We start from the raw sequence: 22599 nt of genomic DNA on the forward strand, positions 1-22599 counted from the left end.
CTGGTCCTTTCTCTGCCTCCAGGCCAGTCTCTGTCCCTATGGGTCTTCCTGACATGACCTTCCATGCAGTGGCTCCTTTTCATTGTTGGCGGCCCTAGGAGGCCTCCCTCTCTACTCCACGGCTCATAGACCATCAAAGCCCTCCCTTCTGCCAGGGAGAAGTGTTCTCCCTTTCTCTCCTCCCTCCACACCCACATCCCATTTTGTCCAGCTAGGGCTTGACCGCTCTTGAAGGATTTGCTCCAGGGTCACCAGCTCCAGGAGGCCCACCCCTCTTACCTCCAGCCTTTTACTTCCTCACACAGCCCACTCTGACCTGCTGGGGGAGGGGGGCGGAGAAGGATTCTTTCAGGATGCAAACCCCCGGCCCGGTGCACTTGAATCACCTGGAGATTTTAAAATGCAGTTTCAGTCTGGCATGGGACCCAAAACTTGGCCTTTCCGCAAATCCCCAGGTGATGCTAATAGTGTTCACAGGCCACACTTAGAGGGGTAAGAGCCAAGGTCAAGGGGCTTCCTGTTCTCAGTAGACCCAGAATCCCAAGACTTTGGCCAACTGCCTCTATGCCTCTATCAACACACTTGAGCCCCTGCCCCCAGCCAGGCCCCAGGCTGCAGAGACACACAGCTCCTTTCGCTTCCAATCAATTTATGTCCAACAGGCCTGCCCAACAGGTACCAGCTCCATTTTGCCCACGAGGACCCTCAGGCTCACAGCAGGTAACTGGCAAGGTGGGGAGTCCTGGTGAAGGTGATTTTCACTCAGGAAAACGAGCCAGGCCTGATGGGGGGGGAGGGAATGGGGGGGAGTGGGGGGGTGGGGAATGGAACCAGCCAACAGCCACAGCTCTCAGACAAGGGGCCACATTCCCTCCTGGACACTCCCAGGGCCTGGGAGAGGAGGGCAGTTCTACCTGGGAGCAAGAGAGGCAGCAAGACAGCTCCCATCAGTGACAAGAAGCTTCAGGCAGTCCCAGCCCTCCTGAGGTGCCCACCCCCAAGCCAGGGACCTGTCCAGAGCTCCCCCTCCCTCTCTCCCTCCCCCCTCCCCCCCCCCCCCCCAACACGACATTCTCCTTTACAGCAGCTTCAGGCCCAAGGGGACCACTGTCCAGACCACTGCCCTGGACCTAGTCACCTCTGGCCTCTGGGCCTCTAGCCTGCTGCCCCTAGAAGACTCAGTCCTTTCCTCCCTGCCCCTGCCCCCACCCCCAATTCAGATGCATGGGATCCAGAGACACAAACCCTTTGCTAGCCCAGGAGGAGGCCTGGCCTCCAACGGCTTACACCCTGGCCTCCTGGGAGGCATGGGATTACTGTCACCAGGGAAGATGAGCCCCTACTCCCCACCCCAACTCCCGCCCCAGGAAGGCCACGTTGCCCAAAGCCAGGAAAATGCAGGCAGGCTTGCCCTCACAAATCAGTCTGCCCTCTCCACTGGTAGATCACCCCCACACTAGAAGTACAACAGTCCTTGTTGGGTTGGGCTCCTTTGAGCCCATGACACTGTTGTACCGTCACCCCCCCCCCTTCCAGCTCACCCCTATCTGACATCACTGTGCTATACCCAAAAAGCTCATTTTTTTCTTTTATTGGGAAGCAGACACAGGGCAGATCATAGGGCGGGAAGCAGTGTGATGCCTCCTGGCGAGACCCAGGACAATGGTAGCCAGAGTCAGGGACAACACCGTGGCCAGGCCTATGCCCACCATCACAGAGGTGTGAGGCGAGGTCGACCCCTCCACACCATGATCGGCAGCCTTTCCCAGGAAGATCAGAGGCCCCACGGTGATATCTGCTTCTTCGGTCACTGAAAGATACAGGACACCTGGGGTCAGATAAAGGGTTTTGCTCTGTTCCAGTAGACTGAACTAGGTTTTATTCTAACAGCTGCATTATCACCCCACAATTGTCATTATGCCCTACTCAGAACCCCCCGGCTGACACTGGTGTGGGGGTTCAGAGCCCCCTATTAACCCCAAGCCTTCTATGTTAGGAAGGCCACGAACAGCATTGCCCCAGAGGTGAGCAGCCTTGAATGGGAGACGGAGGAGGAATGTCCCTCTGCAGTAAGGCAGTTACCCTATACTGAGGAGAGAGCCGTAGCCCCGCAGCAGTCCCAAGCCATACCATGCCTGCGATTTCGGGAAGCCATCTTGTGCTGTGGTCTGTCTAGGTGGGACAGCCTCCAGGAGCGGCCCGGAAGGCCACAGCTACCTTTGTTACAACAGTTACAGATGTCAGCAGGGCCTTCTACTGGGAACCACCTGAGCAGAGGAAGATGAAAAGATCCGGACGGCTAGGTTGCCAGCAGGAAGCAGCTTGCTGATGACCTACACACCAGGGAAGCCGGGCAGGCTTTCTACCCCAGCCACGTCTAACCTGTTGCCTCACCTGTTAGAAGACTTGATGAAGGAACAGGCTTTGTTTAGCTGGTCCGGGACTCGGCTAGCTGGAGTGACTTTCAGATGGCAGGTGATATAGATCTAGAAGTAGGAGCAGCAGTTACAGGGTGGAGGTCTAGGCTCTACCAGTGACTTCAGGAAGCCAATTCTTTAACTCTTAACCCTCAGTTCCATTTCACAGATGGAAGGTCAGAGGTGAACTTGCCCAAGATTTTGGAGGGAGTGGCAGACCAGACCCTAGGACTAAAACCCACCAGCTTTATTCCCTGCCGTCTTTCCCCAACCCTGTCCGATGGCTTACCCTGCCACCTGGGGTAGGGGAAATTTTGACAAAACTGGGGCTCAGGTCAGCCCTGGCCCATTTGGCAGAGGGATCTCCAGGCAGAGGTCCCTTTCGTACTCTAGGTAGTGCACTTCACACCTCCTGCCAACCCCACAAGGGCATAGAAGTTCTACCACCTTCTCTCTGAAGCCTTTCGCAAAGCCACAAGCCTTGGCCACCACCTAGTGGCTGAGTATACCAGCAAGGAAGCCACTCCAGAAACTCCAACAAGCCAGGAGGCACTTCTGGCCACTGGCCTTGTATCTGCCCCAGCAGAGAAGGGCTTCAGAGTCCCTTAGAATCCTTATTTCAGAGAAGTACTGCTTTTATCCTCAGCTCCCTCCCAGGACATTTTTTTTATGTTAACTGGGGCCTGTGACCGTAGAATGGTTCCCTGATCCTCGTAAATAAGGGTTTACACCCGCCCTGTGGCCACAGACAAACCATCCTATCTACCTTTGAGGGGAACGCTCCCAGAACTCAGGCTACCTTTCATTCTTCAGCATTGTCCTCTGGCACCCGCCCTGCCTCCTCCCCCAAGATACAGATCCCAGCTCTGGTGGCTCCTGTGCTGAGAACCACCCCCCATATGAAAACTTCTCCTTCTCCCCTCCACCAGACCACCTCTGAGGTTAACGGCATTCCCAACCCCAACTGGGATCCTCTACCCTAGGACCTACAAGGTCACTGATCTGGGGACCAGGACCCTTTCTCAGTCTGCTCTCCTTTATCCCCCACCCCAGGACCTACCATCAGCTTTAGGACATGTCACCAATAGGACATGTCTTCAATTCATACCCGTCCTGCTACCTGCCAGTCTGTATCAAACTTCCTGTTCAACAGAACTGCGGGGGGTGGGGGCAGGTAGCTTCAGTATCATCTTCTACAAATTCACTGTGCTCACCCCTTAATGCCCCCCCCCCCCAGCCATAGGAGCCTCGGGTTCAGTGGCTTGCAAACCCAGCTGCTTAGAGTCCTCTAAGGAGCTTAAGTAGCTTTTGAGGATTTCCAAGTAAAACCAGATAGTACTTTACTCACATTCACCTACCAGTCTAATAGTAGAGCTCTAGATGGTAGGTGTGTAGGTATTTGCCATACAATTCTTCTATGAAGATTTCCATAACCGTGTTCAAGAAGTAATGCCAGGCCCCCACCCCAATTAAGTGAAAATATATGGTATTAGGTGACCTTTCCAGGGGGTTAATATAGAGTCAGTTGGTAACAGGGATTTTTCATCACTTCCTGACCAGCTGTTCCAAGCTTCAGAATGTGGGGCTTTAACACCCAACCCTAGGATCAGAGTTGCATGCTTTACCAACTGAGCCAGCCAGGTGCCCCAAAGTGATTTTTTTTTAAAGGCTATTACCATGTTTCTGGGGTCATTAGCAAAGTGGAACGTGTCTACTGTGAACTGGAGAGTCTCTGGCCTGGGTCTGGGGGCTTTGAAGGCAGAAGAGGCATCAGAGAGACCATCCACGAGACAGCTTTGAAGAGAAGGAGGAGACAACGGAGTCAGGCGCTAAGGCGGTAAAGGTCATGTTACAAGGACTCCCCCAGAGGTGGCCCAGCCCTCACCCGTGGAAGTCCACGATGGTGTGATGAGGGGAGGCGTTCTGGTCTGGTGTCAGCGTGGCCACACAGTAGTCCACAAACAGTCGCAGTGGTATGTGGCGGCCAGTGTGGACTTCGGCCTGGAGGTGGGCTAGGTCTCCCAACTGGAAAGTGGGGGACTGCTTCTCGGAGCCCCAATCCTCTGAAAGGCACAGCCAGGGGTGAGAGACCACCAGAGCTCTCCCTGCAGCCCCCCTCCGCCATCCCCCTGTGCTCACCCTCCATCAGGCGCAGAGAGAAAGCCAGCTTCTCCTCGGAGAGCATTGTGGTCCTGAAGGGCACCCAGGTGGGCAGGATGGCCTCGCTGCTCACGTTGCTATGCCTACGGAGAAGAGCAGTTGCCCACACCTGTCCCGAGCTCACCCCATCTGGCTTCAGGGGAGTCTTCAGTGGGGGGTGGTGGGGGAGGGTGTGTGTGTGTGTGTGTGTGTGTGTGTGTGTGTATTTCTGCCTCACCAGTCTTCAGCTGTGGCCCAGCCAGGCAGCTGAACCGACACTTGAAGTCTGAGCCTGCCCCTTGACCCTCCCAAACTCGACACCTGCGAGTGGGCCCCACCCTCCAGCCATGACCCAGGTGGAGGCACGAAAATGGGATACACCTGAGTGAGGAGTCTGGCCCTTAGACCCAGCTGGGCTTATCAGGGCTCAGGTTTTGGGTCTGAGGCAGCCCTCCCTCCCTGCACCCCTCAGCGTTCTTGAGCTGAGATCTAGTGCAGTCCTTCAGAGAGAAATACAGCTAGGCCTCCGGTCCTTGAGAAGCCACGGAGACCGTCTGAGCCTAGACCAGGACGGGAAGGTCCTCGGAAGCAGTGGGAGTCACCCCACCGGGACTCACGGAAGAGGCTAGGTCATCTGAGAACCAGGCCTCGGGCATCTGGAAGTCTGAGCACCCCAGCCTGTGGCAGGCCCCCTGCACTGCCCACCCCCCGTGGGGCCAGGCCAGCCAACATTCTCAGGTCTGTCCCAGGCAGAGACCTTCTGGAGCAAGACAGCTGTGGTCCGAGGAGGGCTTTGGCCTCTCTAGCGAGAGAGGGGGCAGCTAGCCTTCCTGCCCTTGGCTCCTCCGTCTCCCCTACCCTACATGGTCAGGCGCTGAGCTCCCTCCAGCCTGCCCCTCCACCCCTGCTGCCACAGGTCAGGACTCCCTCCATCCCATCTCAGCTGGTCTCCCCGACTCCATCTGCCTCCTGTACCAGCGGCCAGAGGACCTTCCGGGTTCAGAGACCATCCTTGCCACTCAGTTAGGTTCACGGTGGCAAGCGGTTGGGGGGGCAGGGGGTGCCTGCTAAGGTGCCATCCTGAGCACCTTCTCTGGATCTGTTGGGCCTTTAGAACCTATCTGTCCCCCTTCCCTTATTGAAGGGGCCCTGGGCCGCAGCCTCTATTAGTGACACGCTGCCCTCCCTGGTGTGCGTGAGTGTGTGGCCCTGCCCAGAGGGTCTCACCCCCACCTGCCCCTTTATGTACCCTCCCAGGATCTTGTTCTGGGAGCTTCTACCTTGACTCCTCCCCAGGCCTATGCCATGGCTCATCTCCCCTGCCCTTGTGGTAGCAGCACAGACCTTCCTGACCTCCTCCCAGATGGAGGGGCAGGATTAAAGCCTATGCACTCTGCACTCGACTCAGCCACATAGGACTCGCCATCGTGGCCTTGTCGTTACGAGCCTAGTCGCCCTCTCCTCATGCCTCAGTGCCCAAGTTCACAGGCACATCCTTAGGGCTAAGGCTTGAGGGGCTCCCGCCACCTGCACTCGGGTACTGGGGGAAGACTTGGGCAAAGGGCAAGCAGGGATCACGGGAGCCTAGAACTTCTCGCTTTACTCAGAGGCTCTCTGAACTCCAAGGCCTGGGCTGGGCAGCCCTGCAGCTTCCACCGAGAGGCAGCTGTGGTCCAGATGCATTCCGGAGGCTCAGAGGAGACTCCACGGGCTCCCCACTCCCAGCTGGGACAGGGAGCAGGGACCACAGCTTAAGTACCTCCGCCTTATTGCAGTCACGCTGCCGGGAGGGCGACATGCTCGCTGAGGGGCCGCGACAGGCCCCAACCCACACTGACCTGGGGTAGCGGCACTCGATGGGAACTTCCGCGCGGTTGGTCCTCAGGATGGACAGGTTTCCCACGGGGCGGGGGTTGTGGAGCAGGAAGGTGCTATACACAAGGGCATCTTCGGTCACCTGCAGGGAGGGGGCGGGGTTGACCCTACCAGCATCACCTGCCCTAGGTTTGCCAACCCATGTGAGGGTACAGGGAGGGGCAGCCCACTGGGGATGGAGGGACCACCGGCCCTGGACCCAAAGTCCACCTACCGCTGACCCATGGGAAAGCCTGAACATGTACCACCTTGGAACCTCCATTTTTTCAGCCTTGACTCCTCACACCCCCGTAGGGGGTCTGGATCAGCTCCATGTCTGGCACTAAGCAGTGCCCAGTGACCAGGGGTGTTAGGCACGGGCTCCCGCTCAGGCTGCCACCCCCATCCCCACACACAGCTTCCTTCGGGGGATGCTGAGGTCTGGGACCAAAAAGCCCCCCGGAAGAAGCCAGAAAGTACCAGGAACTTTAACTTGTTGCCACAGCAGTGGACACTCAAGTTGCCTGTCCTCTTCGGACTTATTCTCACACTCATTTCACAGAAAGGGAAACTGTTCAGGGATTGCCTGAGGCAGGAAGAGCCAGGCAGGTGCTACTGGGGAAATCTGCACCTTCCAGTGGGCCACCCAGAAGGGGACAGTGAGGCTGCCTGGCCCCTAACCGCTCAATCTTCAGGGGAGAGTCCTAGCTTGCTTTTAGTGAGGGCCTCAAATGGACCAGCTGCAGAATTTGTGGGTCCCCTTGTTCAGAAGTTCAGAATTTCAGGGCGTTAAAGCAATCATGGCCCTGGGAGACAGCACAGGTCCTGGCCGTAGGTGATTGTCCGCAAGATTGGGAGACCCTGCCCAGGAGAAAGGTGTGGCCAGATTGTGCTCACCGGCCTCACCTGGGGACCTTAAAGATCCTGATGTCTGGCTCCCACTTCTGGGGTCTGATTTAGCATAGGCGGTGGGAATCAGAATTTTTAAATGCTCCCCAGGTGATTCCAATGCTCAAAGATTGAGGGGTACTCAACTAGAATAATTCCTCAAATAACTCCCGCAGTTCTCTGGGCTCTCTCCCCTCTCCCTGGGGAAGCAAGTGCCAGAAGGCCCTGGGGCAAGCCCTGGTGGGGTGGGGGTGGGGAGGTGCACCTAAGATCAGAGCCCCAGGAGGGCTCTAGGTGCTGAGCTTGTACCCACCCTTGCCAAGCTGAGACCTGGTGGGCGGGAGCAGGGGCCGAGGACAGAGAAGATGGCTCTCAGTGGGGTACCAGGAAGTCAGTCCAGAGAATTGTGGACCAGCTAGGGATCCTGTGTCTAGTCCAGCCCTGCTTTGTTGGAAGCCCTTCCTTGTAGCCTGAATTACTCAGCTCTTCCCTTGTTTGTACCCGACTCCCGCATTAAGCTTCCCTATCCCCCACTTGGGACTGCCCCGTTTGTGCCTGTAAGATCTTCAACACAGAGGGGATTATGATGCCCTTCGCCCCCTCCCTCTTTTAGTTCGAGGCTTCGAGGCATTAAACATGAATGGGGGAGGCCAACATTAGGGGTTTTTTTCCCCCTGTGATGGCTTCGAGCTTTACGTCTTCCCCACAAGTTCCTAGGACTCCTGCAAATGCTGGGCCACACGCAGGTCATGAACAGCCCCCAAATCAGCCACATCTCTCCCGGATGCTCTCCAGGGGTTCACAAATCCTCAGGAATCAGAGTGGGGGATGCCCTATCTGGACCAAAGTTCACTGCCACCTCTGGACTCCACTGCCCCCCGCCCCCCCTCCCCACCCCCCACCTGATTCCAGCCACTAGAGGCAAGAGCTTTCAACCACCCCAGCCTGGTATCACCAATGCCCAGCTTCAGGCCTCAGCCTGCCCCCAGTGAAAGGGATCTGGCCCAGCCCCACCTCCCACCGGACATCCACTCAGCATCCACCCTCCCCAGCGCCGCCCAGAAGGCCAAGTCTCACCTGCACGCTGTTGCCACACTTGTGCAGCTCGACTTCAAACCTGACCATATCATCTGAGTCCCCAGAGATCAGGGGCTCACAGTTCTCCGGACCCAGGGTGAGGTCTGCAGGCCTCACAAGCCTCCCAGTACCAAAAAGGTTTTTGCTGACGTTGACCACCAGCCAGGCATGCCGACACTCTACCACCACAGAGGGGCTTGATGGCAACGAGGGGTGGGTCTTATCCTCGGTGGTGGTTGGGGGATAGCACAGCCCCGTACCTCCCCAAAGCAGGAAGCAGATGAAAAGCCCGTAGCTCAGCCCCATGGCGCCTATGCTCACTCCCGCTGGTAACTACAGCCACCACCCAGTGGTCTTATACCCCGGATGATGCCACTTGCACCTGAGCTCCCACCTGTTTCCCTTCCCCAACCAATCAGTGGGCTAGTCCCCCATCTAGAAACATCAGCACCACCTGGGAGCTTGTTAGAACTGCTGCCGCTCAGCCCCACCCCAGATCTACGGAGTCAGAATCTGGTGTTTTACTCTCTTCCCAAGTGATTTGTATACTAGTTAAATCTGAGAAGCGTGGGCTGGCAGCCTATTCAGTCATGTCTTGCCCCGCCCCTACGCCCACGTGTCTACCTTTTTGCCAGCCCTGGGAGGGAGTTAAGAGCTGCCCCAGGTCGATGGGGGAGACCAGGAGAAAGGCTTTCATGGCTGGAAGGGTCGGGAGAACTGATCAGGGCGTGGCAGGGAGCTTATTCCATGTGAGAGAACAGGAAGCATCATTAAGAGACCAGGAAAAAAAAAAAAAAAAGACCAGGTAATTTTAGGGGCTCTTGCCCAATTTTATGGGTGATAGAAGGGGAGGTCCGTTCCGGCAGAGGCAGCTGGGTGAACAGAGGTGAAGAGAGGGCACAGGGGAGGCTTGGGAGAAAAGCCTAGGAACTCAGAGTTGCCAGAGCCTCGGATCCCTGAGAGGGAGAGTGGCTGCTGGGGGGGCTGGGCAGGTGGGTGGGGCGGAGACATGAAAGTGTCTGGCTGAGATGCCAGACTTTGCTGTGTGGGCAAGGGAGGCCATGGAAGGTGCTGAGGCTCATGCTCTGTCTCTCTCTCTCTCTCTCTCTCTCTCTCAAAAACCAATAAAATTTAAAATAAAACAAAGAGGGAGGGGGTGCCTGGGTGGCTCAGTCGGTTGAGCCATTGACTTCGGCTCAGGTCTTGATCTCACAGTTTTTAGGTTCGAGCCCTGTGTTGGGCTCTGAGCTGGCAGCTCAAAACCCGGATCCTGCTTCGAATTCTGTGTCTCCCTCTCTCTCTGCCCCTTCCCCCCCTCCCCAAAAAAGAAGTAAACATTAAAAATATTTTTTTAAAGAAAATATAATTTAAAAAAATAAAGAGGGAGTGACATAAAGGAAATTATTATGAAAGAATTCATTGTTTTAGTCAAGGTTGCCCTCCTAGGGTGAACGGAAGGTGGTCTTTCAGTAAAGTTCCTAGTACTCAAACTAGTGCAGGAAATTCCTCTGTTGGCTGGTTAAAGGTTACCTTTCTGAGGGGTTGAAACTGCAGGTAGGTTAGGTATAAGTCTTGCCTTAACACAAGTGATGCCATTTTGGGCCTGTAGTTTTCTTTTTAACTTACCTACCCAGTCCCAGAGGGAGGGAGCCAGCTGTAGCCTGAGGCCCCAAGGAACAGCTAGTTGGAGACATTGTGTCTTAGGAGTGGCGGCCCTCAGGGGGAGGGGCCTCTCCATGCTTGTTGCCCACAGCTGTGTTTGTGGATTGTGCTGGAAAATAGGGTGGGGTGGGCTGGGGACTAGAGATCAGGGCCTCCCTGAAGCCTGGGATCTGTCCCCTCTCCCTCTCTGCCCTGGAGCTAACCCCTTTTAGAAAGCTTCAGGATAGAAGGACTAGGGCGCTTGCCTCGGTGGAGCATGTGACTCTTGATTTTGGGGTCATGGGTTGGAGCCCCCCCCACGTTGGGCTTAGAGCTTACAAACAAACAAGACATGAAGAAATTGGTGAGGGTGTGAGGCATGTATTGGGAGGAGAGGGAGGGATAGGTGAGGCTGGAGGAGTGTCTGTATGCACATGAGGTGGTAGTAAGGTTGTGTTTTCCCTTTCCAGAAAGAGGACCAAAAACATTCCCAGCGGGGAGCGTGGCCGGTCCAGATTCTGGGTCTTTCCCATTTTTCTGAGAAGTGCTGCCACCTGGTGGCCAGAATTCACCAAAGGCAAGGCCACCAGCCCAGAGCATTTTCCTTACAATATGGTAGAGGCCAGATATTGGTTTCTTTTCTTTTAAAAAAAAAAAAAAAAAAAAAAAAAAAAAAAAGTGTTTATTTCTTTTGAGAGAGAGAGTGCAGGCATGGGCAAGCAGGGGAGGGGCAGAGAGAGAGAATCCCAAGCAGGCTCCATGATGTCAGAACGGAGCCCAACACAGGGCTCAGATTCGCAAACTGGACACTTCACTAAGCCACCCAGGCACCCTCAGATACTGGTTTCTAAATACAATTCCTCTCTGACAGGGGGACCTAGGGCTCCTTAAAAGATTGGCTGATTGCAGGACTAGAGACAGCAAAGTACAAGGTCAATCTGGAATATCCTGTTTTGGCAAAAACTCACAAAATGATGAGGACCTGTCAAAAGGACACAAGGTGCCTGGGTGGCTCAGTTGGTTGAGCATCCAACTTTGGCTCAGGTCACGATCTTGAGGTTTGTGAGTTCGAGCCCCACATCAGGTTTGCTGCTGTCATCACAGAGCCTGCTTCGTCCTCTGTCCCTCTCTGTCTCCACCCCTCCCCCACTTGTGCGTGCACACGCACACTCTCTCTCAAAAATAAATAAACATTTAAAAATAAATTTAGGGGTGCCTGGGTGGCGCAGTCGGTTAAGCGTCCGACTTCAGCCGGGTCACGATCTCGCGGTCCATGAGTTCGAGCCCTGCGTCGGGCTCTGGGCTGATGGCTCAGGGCCTGGAGCCGGTTTCCGATTCTGTGTCTCCCTCTCTCTCTGACCCTCCCCCGTTCATGCTCTGTCTCTCTCTGTCCCAAAAATAAATAAATGTTGAAAAAAAAAATTAAAAAAAAAATAAATTTAAAAAAATATACAAGCCAAATTGAATGGTGGGGGGAGGGGAATCCCACTGGCCAAATTGGGGACTCCACATCGAATAAAGTAAGAATCCATGAGCATCCAATTCTGATAGTCCATAAATACACATACATGGGAAAATTTTTCCAGAAAAGGGAAGTAACTTCCTTACAGTAGAATGCCAACTAACAATCATAAGAAGAATGATAGTTTAGAAATGACCATCTGTGGGGCGCCTGGGTGGGTCAGGTGACTCTTGATTTCAGCTCAGATCATAATCTCACGGGTTTCATGAGATCGAGCTCTCTGATCGAGTGTGTTGATCGAGCGCTCAACCCACTGAGCCACCCAGGTGCCCCTAGAAAGATTTTATTTTTAAGTAAACTCTATACCCAATGTGGGGCTCGAACTTACAACCCCGAGATCAAGAGTTGCATGCCTCACTGACTGAGCCAGCCAGGTTCCCCCAAATGGTAAATTTTATGTACATTTTGACACAATGAAAACAACACGGGGTGGGGGGGGGGGGAAACAGTGGATGGAAGCTTTGCACAGTCTCAAAATTTTTCCCTTAAGATTCTGTATTAATTACAAAGGAGTAAGTGGTTACTTCATGGTGAATAAATATGGCAGACACCACTTTAGCCACATTGTCAAAGTTAACTAACAATTAGTGGGAAAAAAAATTGTCCCACTAGTGGGATAAACTGACATCGTGTGCCTTCTGATGTGAGGCGATGATGCCCGGTTTTGGGGGAAAAGTATGTATATGTATGCGTGTGCATACACTTGTATGTGTATACATATATGTGCGTGTATACATGCATGTGCATGTGTGTATACACGTCTTTGTACATATATACACATACAAATATAAAGGGATACAGAGAAGTGTACGCAGCAAAATGTTCATATTTGCTAAATCAGGGTAAAGGGTAAACAGGATTTCTTTTTTTTTTTTTTTTTTTTCAACGTTTATTTATTTTTGGGACAGAGAGAGACAGAGCATGAACGGGGGAGGGGCAGAGAGAGAGGGAGACACAGAATCGGAAACAGGCTCCAGGCTCTGAGCCATCAGCCCATAGCCCGACGCGGGGCTCGAACTCACGGACCGCGAGATCGTGACCCGGCTGAAGTCGGACGCTTAACCGACTGCGCCACCCAGGCGCCCCGGGTAAACAGGATTTCAAGATGAAAAGTGAAAAATAAACCCTCTCTAGGTCAGATTCAAGGGAAAGAGAAGTCAATGGAATCCAATTTCAGAAGAAGGCTTTTAACTAGTTCTCAAAAGCAATTGCTGAAATAAAATATGAGGTTACTAGGCATGAAACATACCAACAAAAAATGTGCAAGATCTTTTTTGAAATTTTTTTAAAATTTATTTTGAGAGAGAGAGTGTGTGTGCATGCACACGTGCACCAGTGGGGGAGGGGCAGAGAGAGAGGGAGAGAGAGAGAATCCCAAGCAGGCTCTGCATTGTTAGCACAGAGACCAATGTGGGGCTTGAACTCACAACCTGTGACATCATGACCTGAGCTGAAATCAAGAGTCAGGCGCTTAAATGACCGAGCCACCCAGGCACCCCATTGTGCAAGATCTTTGAGGAATGACTTTATGAGACTTTATTGAAAGTCATCAAAGAATATCAAAATGCACTGAGAGATAGTCCATATTTGTGAATGGGAAACACATTTATCATAAAGATATCAATTCTCCGAAAGTTAATCGATAATCTCTATCAAAATCCCAACAGGTATGTGTGTGTGTATGTGTGTGTGTGTGTGTGTGTGTGGCGCGTGTGTGTGCGCGCGCGCGCGTGTGTGTGTACGGCGTACAGAACTTGACAAACTGATTCTAAAATTTATATGGAAGGGCTAAGGACCAAAGAAATCAAGACGTTTTAAAAAAAATTTTTAACTGTTTTTATTATTTATTTCGAGAGAGAGAGATACAGAGCATGAGCAGGGGAGGAGCAGTGAGAGAAGGAGACAGAATCCAAAACAGGCTCCAGGCTCTGAGCTGTCAGCACAGAACCCGATGCGGGGCTCGAACTCATGGACTGCGAGATCATGACCTGAGCTGAAGTCGGACGCTCAACCAATGGAGCCACCAGGGCACCCTGAAAGAAATCAAGTCTTCTGAAGAAAAAGAACAATATGAAAGACACACTTTTGCAGCTATGAAGACATATTCTAGAACCATGGTAATTTAAATGGGGTGCTGTTAGGACAGAAAAACAACAGCAGTGGAATAGATGAGTGAGCCCAGAAACAGCCACTTGCATATGTGAAATATGACACATGACAGAGGGGACAGATGGACAACTTAATAAAAGGAGCTATGACAGTCATTATCCATATGGGGAAAAAAACTGGATTTCGACTTCACACATAAAAATGAATTCTAGATCAATGGAGGAGCTGAATGTGTAAGAACAAAACTTTAAAATCTGTGGAAGGAACTATAACCTCTCAGGACGGAGTGAGATGGAGGGGTATTTGTTAACCTGACTCCCACTACTCTCCCCTCCCCTCCCCTGCCCTCTCCTAAGAAAAAAGCACACACCATTTAAGAGAAGTGACTTTTGGAGTGCCTGGGTGGCTAAGTCGGTTGAGCGACCGCCTTCGGCTCAGGTCATGATCTCGCGGTTTGTGAGTTCCAGCCCCTCATCGGGCTCTGAGCTGTCAGCCAGCTCAGAGCCTGGAACCTGCTTCGGATTCTGTGTCTCCTCTTCGCTCTGCCCCTCCCATCCTCATGCTCTGTCTCTCTCTGTCTCTCAATAATAAATGAATGTTAAAAAAATTTTTTTTTAAAAAGGAAAAGTGACTTTTTAGGACATTTGCATAAGTGATAAAAATAACTACAATAATCTACCATTTATCACTGACTCACCATACGCCGGGACTAGACTAAGTGCCTTCATCCTCATACCCATCTACAGAAGCATTATTGGCCCCATTTTTACAGATGAGCAAACAAGCAGTTGGAGAAGTTGTGCCCAAGGTCACACAGACAGTCAAGGCCAAACCAAGATTCAATCCCAGCTCTACTGGACTCCAGTTCCTGTTCTTCTGTCTACACCTTACTGTCTCTCTGATACTTTAGAGTTAATAACACCCAGTGTGTATATGGGGGAGATGCGCTCAGATAAACAACTCCAATATGAATGAGTGTTAGGGTTGATGTGCCCATCTCCCCAACTAGTTTATAGTACACATTCAGCAGGTGCTTAAAAAACAGGACTTTCCTGGGGCCCCTGGCTGGCTCAGGAGGTGGAGTGTGTGACTCTTGATCTCGGGGCTGCGGGTTCAGGCCCCATGTTGGCTGTGGAGATTACTTAAAAAAATAAAATAATATCTTTTAAAAAATATAGGACTCTCCGTTCTGCCTGTCACCCTGGGAAGACAAAATAGCTGATACGTAGTAGAGAATAAGAACAGCCATAAATTGTGGGACAGCTGGAATTTGCCAGACACACATATCCGCATGCTGCTGATTCTACTGCTTAATTCTGCAGCCAGACTTTAGTCAGACTCGAGAGATCCTGATGGGCTGGAATTTGGCACATTTTCTGTGCAGGGGGTGAAGTGAATGGGGAATTTTGGTGGTGGGGGGGGGGGGATCTTTTCACTATTTCATTATTAAAGATTTTTTTAAAGTAATCTCTACACCCAACATGGGGCTTGAACTCACAACCCTGAGAAAAGAGTCATATGCTCCACAACGGAGCCAGCCAGGTGCCCCACCCCCACTACTTCATTATTAAATGTCAAATGATATATAAAATTTACAGCCCACTTGAGCCAATAGGTGACCTTGATTACAGTGAAAGAAAATGGATATTTTGTACCATGTTTTGGCTTTTTATTATAGGGTATTAAAAATTACGTTTAAAAAATAAAGAAATGTCTGGGGTGCCTGGGTGGCTCAGTTGAGTCAGCATCTGACTCTTGATTTCAGCTCAGGGCATGATCTTGCAATTTGTGGGACCCAGCCCCGCGTAGGGCTCTGTGTGACAGGGTGGATCCTGCTTGGGATTCTCCCTCTCATTCTCTCTCTCCCTTACAAAAATAAGTATTTGAAGGAAGGAAGGAAGGAAGGAAGGAAGGAAGGAAGGAAGGAAGGAAGGAAGGAAGGAAGGAAGGAAAGAAGGAAGGAAAGAAGAAAGGAAGAAAGGGAAAGAGTCTTAAAGTAAAAATGGAACCCACTCCCTCCCACCCACAATCATTGTTACCAATTTGTGGTGGATCCTTCCAGACATTTTTCCCAGACGTTATATTATATGCATATATAATCATTCAAAAATACACTTACTGGGGGGCCTGGGTGGCTCAGTTGGTTGAGTGTCCGACTTTGGCTCAGGTCATGATCTCATGGTGCATGAGTTGGAGCCCCACATCGGACTCTGCACTGACAGTATGGAGCCTGCTTGGGATTCTCTCTTTCTCTCTCTCTGCCCCTCCCCCACTTGTGCTGTCTCGCCCTCAAAATAAATAAATAAGCTTTAAAAAAATACACTTGCCAAATGCAATGTGAGGTCCTGGATTGGATCCTGGAACAACAACAAAAAAAGGCATGAATGTTAAAACTGGAAGTAACCACATGAAGTCTGGGGTTTGGTTAATACTGATGGATATTACTACTGCCACAGTTCAAGCGAGATAGGAGGGAGGTGTGTATCTGCGTGTGATTTCTCAAGCTCAGCACTATTGACATTTTAGCCCAGATAATTCTTTGTTGCGAAGGCCTGTCCTATGCATCGTAAGTAGCATCTATCCAGTTGTGACAACCCCAAATCTACCCTCTCCAGGTGTGACAACAAAAATGTTTCTAGAACTTGCCAAATGCCAGGGTGCCTGGGTGGCTCAGTCAGTTAAGCACATGACTCTTAATTTCGGTTCATGTCACGATCTCAGGGTTTGTGAGATCGAGCCCTGCATTGGACTCTGTGCTGATAGGGTAGAGCCTACTTGGGGTTCCCTCTCTCCCTCTCTCTCTGCCCTTCCCCCCGCTCACTTGCCCGTGCTCTCTCTTTCTCAAAATAAATAAATAAACACTTAAAAAAAAAGTAGCCAAATGCCCCTTTGGGCAAAATCAGCCCGTTGAGAAATGTATGGCAGTACTGGAGTTGGCATGGAGGAGGTAGGAAGGGGCTGGGTTCTGGATATATTTTGAATGCAAGGTTGAAAAGATTTTCTGATGAAATGGATGCTGACGGCCAGATGCAAGAAAAAGAACAGAAAGAATGACTTCACTGGATAAATAAAATGTAGTCCATCCAGGGGCGCTTGGGTGGCTCAGTCGGTTAAGTGTCCAACTTCAGCTCAGGTCATGATCTCACGGTTAGTGAGTTTGAGCCCCACATCACTTACAGTGCAGAGCCTTCTTGGGATTCTCTGCTCTGTCTCTCTCTGCCTCTCTCTCTGCCTCTCCTCAACTTGTGCTCTCTCAAAATAAAATAAATTAAATAAATAAACTTAAAAAAATGTACTCCATCGTTTTTAAAAAATGATGATATGTGGGGCACCTGGGTGGCTCAGTCAGTTAAGCATCCGACTCTTGGTCTCAGCTTGGGTCTTGATCTCAGGGTTGTGAGTTCAGGTCCCGCATTGGGCTCCACGCTGGGCATGAAACCTACTTAAAAAAGAAAGAAAGAGGGGCGCCTGGGTGGCGCAGTCGGTTAAGCGTCCGACTTCAGCTCAGGTCACGATCTCACGGTCCGTGAGTTCGAGCCCCGCGTCGGGCTCTGGGCTGATGGCTCAGGGCCTGGAGCCTGCTTCTGATTCTGTGTCTCCTTCTCTCTCTGCCCCTCCCCCCTTCATGCTCTGTCTCTCTCTGTCTCAAAAATAAATAAAAACGTTAAAAAAAAAAATTTAAAAAAAAAGAAAGAAAGAGAGGCACCTGGGTGGCTCATAGTCATTAAGCATCTGACTGTGGCTCAGGTCGCTATCTCACAGCTCATGAGTTCAAGCCCTGCGTCGGGCTCTGTGCTGACGGCTCAGAGCCTAGAACCTCTCTTTCTGCCCCTCCCCCGCTCACCCTCTGTGTCTCTAAAATGAATAAACGTTAAAAAAATTTTTTTTTTTTAGGGGCGCCTGGGTGGCTCAGCCGGTTAAGCGTCCGACTTCAGCCAGGTCACGATCTTGCGGTCCGTGAGTTCGAGCCCCGCGTCGGGCTCTGGGCTGATGGCTCAGAGCCTGGAGCCTGCTTCCCATTCTGTGTCTCCCTCTCTCTCTGCCCCTCCCCCGTTCATGCTCTGTCTCTCTCTGTCCCAAAAATAAATAAATATTAAAAAAAAATTAAAAAAAATTTTTTTTAAAAAGAAAAAATGATGATATGCAAATAAATATTTAAATACATATGTACATAACATTTAGAAGGAGAATAAAGTACTGATACGTGCTATAACATGGATGAGCCTTAAAAACTACACTAAGTTAAAGAAGCCAACACAAAAGGCCACCTATTGTAAGCTTGCATTTCTCTGAAATATCCAGAATAGGCAAATCCATGGGGACAGAAAATAAATCAGTGGTTGCTATGGGTTGAAGGGAAAGAGAATTGGGATTGACTGCTTATAGGTACAGGGTTTCTCCTTTGGGGGGTGATGAAAATGTTCTGGAATTAGATTATGGTGATGGTTGTACAGTTGTGTGACTGTACTAAAACCAACGTATTGTACACCTCGAGTTTGTTCAAGGCCTCCTGGAGGGAGTATGGACAGAGCAGTAGGCCGGACACTAGGCCTAGGGCTCCCCTCCACTTGCCAGTCATGTTGCAATGGGCAAGTAGTTGAATCTGGTCAAGGAGACTCAAAGGGATATCTGTTGGGGGTTTTCTGGGAAAGACCTCACAGCTTTTTTTTTTTTTTTTAATTTTTTTTTCAACGTTTATTTATTTTTGGGACAGAGAGAGACAGAGCATGAACGGGGGAGGGGCAGAGAGAGAGGGAGACACAGAATCGGAAACAGGCTCCAGGCTCTGAGCCATCAGCCCAGAGCCCGACGCGGGGCTCGAACTCCCGGACCGCGAGATCGTGACCTGGCTGAAGTCGGACGCTTAACCGACTGCGCCACCCAGGCGCCCCAAGACCTCACAGCTTTTAAAGGAGGACACAGGGGCGCCTGGGTGGCTCAGTCGGTTAAGTATCTGCCTCTTGATTTTGGCTCAGATCATGATCTCATGGCTCATGAATTCACTGGCAGTGTGGAACCTGCTTGGGATTCCCTCTCTCTGCCTCTCTCTGCCTCTCTCTCTCTCTCTCTCTCTCTCTCCCTTTCTCTCACCCTCCCCTGCTCTCCCTCTCTCTCTCAAAATAAACAAATAAACCTAAAAACATAGGATGCAGATAGAGATATTCTAGGTCTCAACATTGTCATATGCAGGAGATACTCAGAACCGAGGCTGCCATCTTGAGTCACCAGGGAAGGCAGCCTCATGACTCAAGAGGGCAGCCAAGAGGAGGACGATGGCAATGTAGACGGATGGGTAGCACCTGGGTCCCTGACGATGTCATTCCATGAATTCACCAATCCTGAAATGGCTCTACCTCTGGACTTCTTGTTCAGTAAAGTCTCGAGCAACTTTGATTTGTGTTTTCTGTTACTTGCCGACAAAAGCACTGTTAACTGATAGAGTATCAAATGCTGCTGACACATCAAGTAATACAAGGACAACGTGCATTGACAGTACAGTGGTGAGCGTAGCTGCCTTCCATGGAGTGAGAGGACGGTGGTGGAAACTTCGCTTGTCCCCTGTATCTGCTCTCCCTTCTTACACAGTAATGGAATCCTTAGCTGGGCTATGGTCAGGAGAAGTTCTGGCCATGAGATACAAGAAGGCTTATGGTCATAGCCTTTAAGGAAGGAGCATGAAAAAGCCCTCCATTTCTCCTTTCTTTCTCCTTTTGTTGCCTGTTACGGACTAAATGTATCCCTCCAAAATTCATGCTGAATCCCTGACCCAAATGTGGCTATTTATGGAAATAGGACCTTTAGGGGGTAATTTAAATTACTTTAGGTCATAAGGGTAGGGCCCTCATCCCATGGGATTAGTGTCCTTATAAGAAGAGACACCGGAGAGTGCTCCCCACCCCGATGTGAGAACACAGAGAGAAGGCAGCCATTCGCGAGCCAGGAGGAGGGTCCTCACTAGGGACCAAACCCTTCCAGAACCTTGATCTTGGACTTCTAGCCTCTCCGAACTGTGAGAGAATAAATTTCTGTGGTTTAAGCCTCGTGGTCTATGGCATTTTGACGTGCAGCTGACTGATGTATCTACCAAAACAAAAGCATAATGGCAGGAGCTGGGGTGGAAGACATCCAGACGGCAAACAGACACATGAAAAGATGTCAACCCAAAATGTGAACCCAATGTGAACCCAAAAAAAACAAACAATCCAGTGAAGAAATGGGCAAAAGACACGAAGAGACACTTTTCCAAAGAAGACATCCAGATGGCCAACAGACACATGATGAGATGTTCAACATCACTCATCAGCAGGGAAACACAAATCAAAACCACAATGAGACACCACCTCACACCTGTCAGAATGGCTAAAATTAACAACTCAGGAAACAACAGATGTTGGCAAGGATGCGGAGAAAGAGGAACCCTTTTGCACTGCTGCCAGGAATGCAAACTGGTGCAGCTGCTCTGGAAAACAGTATGGAGGTTTCTCAAAAAATTAAAAATAGAGCTACCCTGTGACCCAGCAATTGCTCTATTACGTATTTATCCAAAGGATACAAAAATGGGATTTGAAGGGGCACATGCACCCCAATGTTTATAGCAGCATTATCGATAATGGCCAAATAATGGAAAGAGTCCAATGTTCATCGACAGATGAATGGATAAAGAAGATGTTGGTGTGTATATATATATATGTGTATACACACACACACACACACACACACACACACACATATATATGTATAATGGTATATTGTATATTGGTGATCAAAAAGAATGAAATGGTACCATTTGCAACAATATGGATGGAACTAGAGTGTATTATGCTAAGCGAAATAAGTCAGAGAAAGACAAATATCATATGATTTCACTCATATGTAGAATTTAAGAAACAAAACAGATAAACATAGGGGAAATGAAGGAAAAATAAGATAAAAACAGAGAAAGGAAAACCAGAAGAAACTCTTTTTTTTAAATTTTTTTTATTTCATTTTTGAGACAGGGGGAGACAGAGCATGAACAGGGGAGGGTCAGAGAGAGGGAGACACAGAATCTGAAACAGGCTCCAGGCTCTAAGCTGTCAGCACAGAGCCCGACGCGGGGCTTGAACTCACGGACCGTGAGATCATGACCTGAGCCGAAGTCGGCTGCTTAACCGACTGAGCCACCCAGGCGCCCCGGAAGAAACTTTTAAATACAGAGAACAAACAGAGTTGCTGGAGGGGTGTTGGGAGGGGGGATGGGCTAAGTGGGTGGTGGGCACTAAGGAGGGCATTTGTTGGGATGAGCGCTGGGTGTGGTATGTAAGTGATGAATCACTGAATTCTACTCCTGAAATCATTATTACATTATATGTTAACTAACTTGGATTTAAATTAAAAGAAAAAAAAAGCCCAATGTGAAGAATCCAGTTGGGAAAGAGCAGCTGAATATGGGAAAGAGAAGACTCACAGATGGAGAGAGGGAGGTCCTCGACGAGGCAGAAAGACACGGGGTTTGGACAGCGGGGGACATCTCCTCAGGCCAGGGTAGAAAGGAAGCAGCAGGAGGAAAGGAGGGGTGGGCGCAGACCCACGAGGGGATACAGGTTTGGGAGCAGGGTGATGGCAGACCTCCCCTCAGAGGTTTTCCTTCTCTGAGAAATGGAAAGCATGATCAGGCCCAAGAGCCAGGAAGCAAAGTCCTGAGAGGCGCCGGGCTGTGTCTCCCTTTTCCTCTCTTGGCCTCATCTTCCCAACCTGCAGGATAAACAGCTTGGTCTGCACCCCTAGTCCCCAAACTTGTTTGATCCTCAGGAAGTTTTCAAAAATACACTTTTGGGGGGCGCCTGGGTGGCTCAGTCGGTTAAGCGTCCGACTTCTGCTCTGGTCATGATCTCATGGTCCCTGAGTTCAAGCCCCGCGTCGGGCTCTGTGCTGACAGCTCAGAGCCTGGAGCCTGCTTCAGATTCTGTGTCTCCCTCTCTCTCTGACCCTCCCCCGTTCATGCTCTGTCTCTGTCTAAAAAATAAATAAACATTAAAAAAAATTTTTTTTTAAAAATACACTTTTGGGAGGCCCTACCCGTGAATCTCTGGGGTTAGAAGTGGCGGGGGCAGGAATCTGTATGTGTGTATGTGTGTGTGTGTGTGTGTGTGTGTGTGTGTGTGTGTATGCATACATGTATGTATATATGTGCATGTACATGTATACATGCACATACATATATGTATGTGTATATATATATATATATATATATATAACATGTATTTAGTTTTGAGATAGTGCAAGTGGGAATGAAAGATAGGACAGAAGATCCGAAGCGGGCTCTGTGCTGACAGCAGTGAGCCTGATGTGGGGCTCAAATTCATGAACCGCGAGATCATGACCTGAGCGGACGTTGGACAGACGCTCGACCGACTGAGCCACCCAGGTGCCCCCAAGGAATCTGTATATATTTTTAAAGTGGCCCCGGGGCTGATGTGGGTGCACTGCCCTGCGGAGGCGAGAGGCGCTTCAGCTTTGAGAGTTTGTTGTTCCAGGGGGAAGGTGCAGAATTCTAGCACAGCATTTCATGGGAGCTGCAAACTATAGAATAAGCCTCCTGCCACTTCTTGTCACCTATAACTACAACAGCCCCAAAGCTCGAAAGGTAACTCAAGAGGAACAACAGCAAGGCACAATCAGCAGCAAGATCAGGGCCCTGCCTGAACGCGAAGCCCACCGCATACACTCTGGCTCCTGTGACCATGTTTCCAACCCCCCAGTGGGACGTGGGTCAGGGCTTAATCAAGGGGACTCCCCAGGCGGCAACAGTTGGAGCAGGGCTGTTGCAGGAGCTCAGGGATGCTTGGCAGAGCTGCCTTTCTGAAACCTGAGCCCTGGGGGTAGGGGGAAGGGGAAGGAGGGGCTGCCTGGCCCTGGGAATCCACGCCTGCCTCCCCCCCTGCGCCGCCCCCCCCCCCTGCAGCAGGGAGC

At 50.7% G+C, this 22599-nt stretch overlaps 1 protein-coding gene across 1 annotated transcript; it reads right to left on the reverse strand.

Annotated features, from left to right (window-relative positions):
• Positions 1–1575: 1575 nt before the first annotated feature.
• ZP3 (zona pellucida glycoprotein 3) lies at positions 1576–8811 on the reverse strand. The gene is made up of 8 exons (XM_045461987.1): positions 8376–8811; positions 6395–6513; positions 4557–4660; positions 4303–4480; positions 4094–4211; positions 2395–2486; positions 2131–2267; positions 1576–1810 (listed from the first exon to the last, which is right to left on the reverse strand). The coding sequence occupies exons 1-8, from the start codon at positions 8679–8681 to the stop codon at positions 1590–1592; spliced, it is 1275 nt and encodes a 424-aa protein (XP_045317943.1). The 5' UTR covers positions 8682–8811; the 3' UTR covers positions 1576–1589.
• Between the last annotated feature and the right edge of the window lie 13788 nt (positions 8812–22599).

This window comes from Leopardus geoffroyi, chromosome E3 (assembly GCF_018350155.1).
Source record: "Leopardus geoffroyi isolate Oge1 chromosome E3, O.geoffroyi_Oge1_pat1.0, whole genome shotgun sequence".
Lineage (NCBI taxonomy): Eukaryota > Metazoa > Chordata > Mammalia > Carnivora > Felidae > Leopardus > Leopardus geoffroyi.

What these genes read in the sequence shown, in the direction of transcription:
- ZP3 (XM_045461987.1), bottom strand. Translation starts at nt 8,681, where the DNA reads ATGGGGCTGAGCTACGGGCTTTTCATCTGCTTCCTGCTTTGGGGAGGT. An exon ending in ATCGAGTGCCGCTACCCCAG is followed by an intron (nt 4,661 to 6,394) that starts GTCAGTGTGGGT and finishes TCTTCTCCGTAG; the next exon opens with GCATAGCAACGTGAGCAGCG. An exon ending in ACCATCGTGGACTTCCACGG is followed by an intron (nt 4,212 to 4,302) that starts GTGAGGGCTGGG and finishes TTCTCTTCAAAG; the next exon opens with CTGTCTCGTGGATGGTCTCT.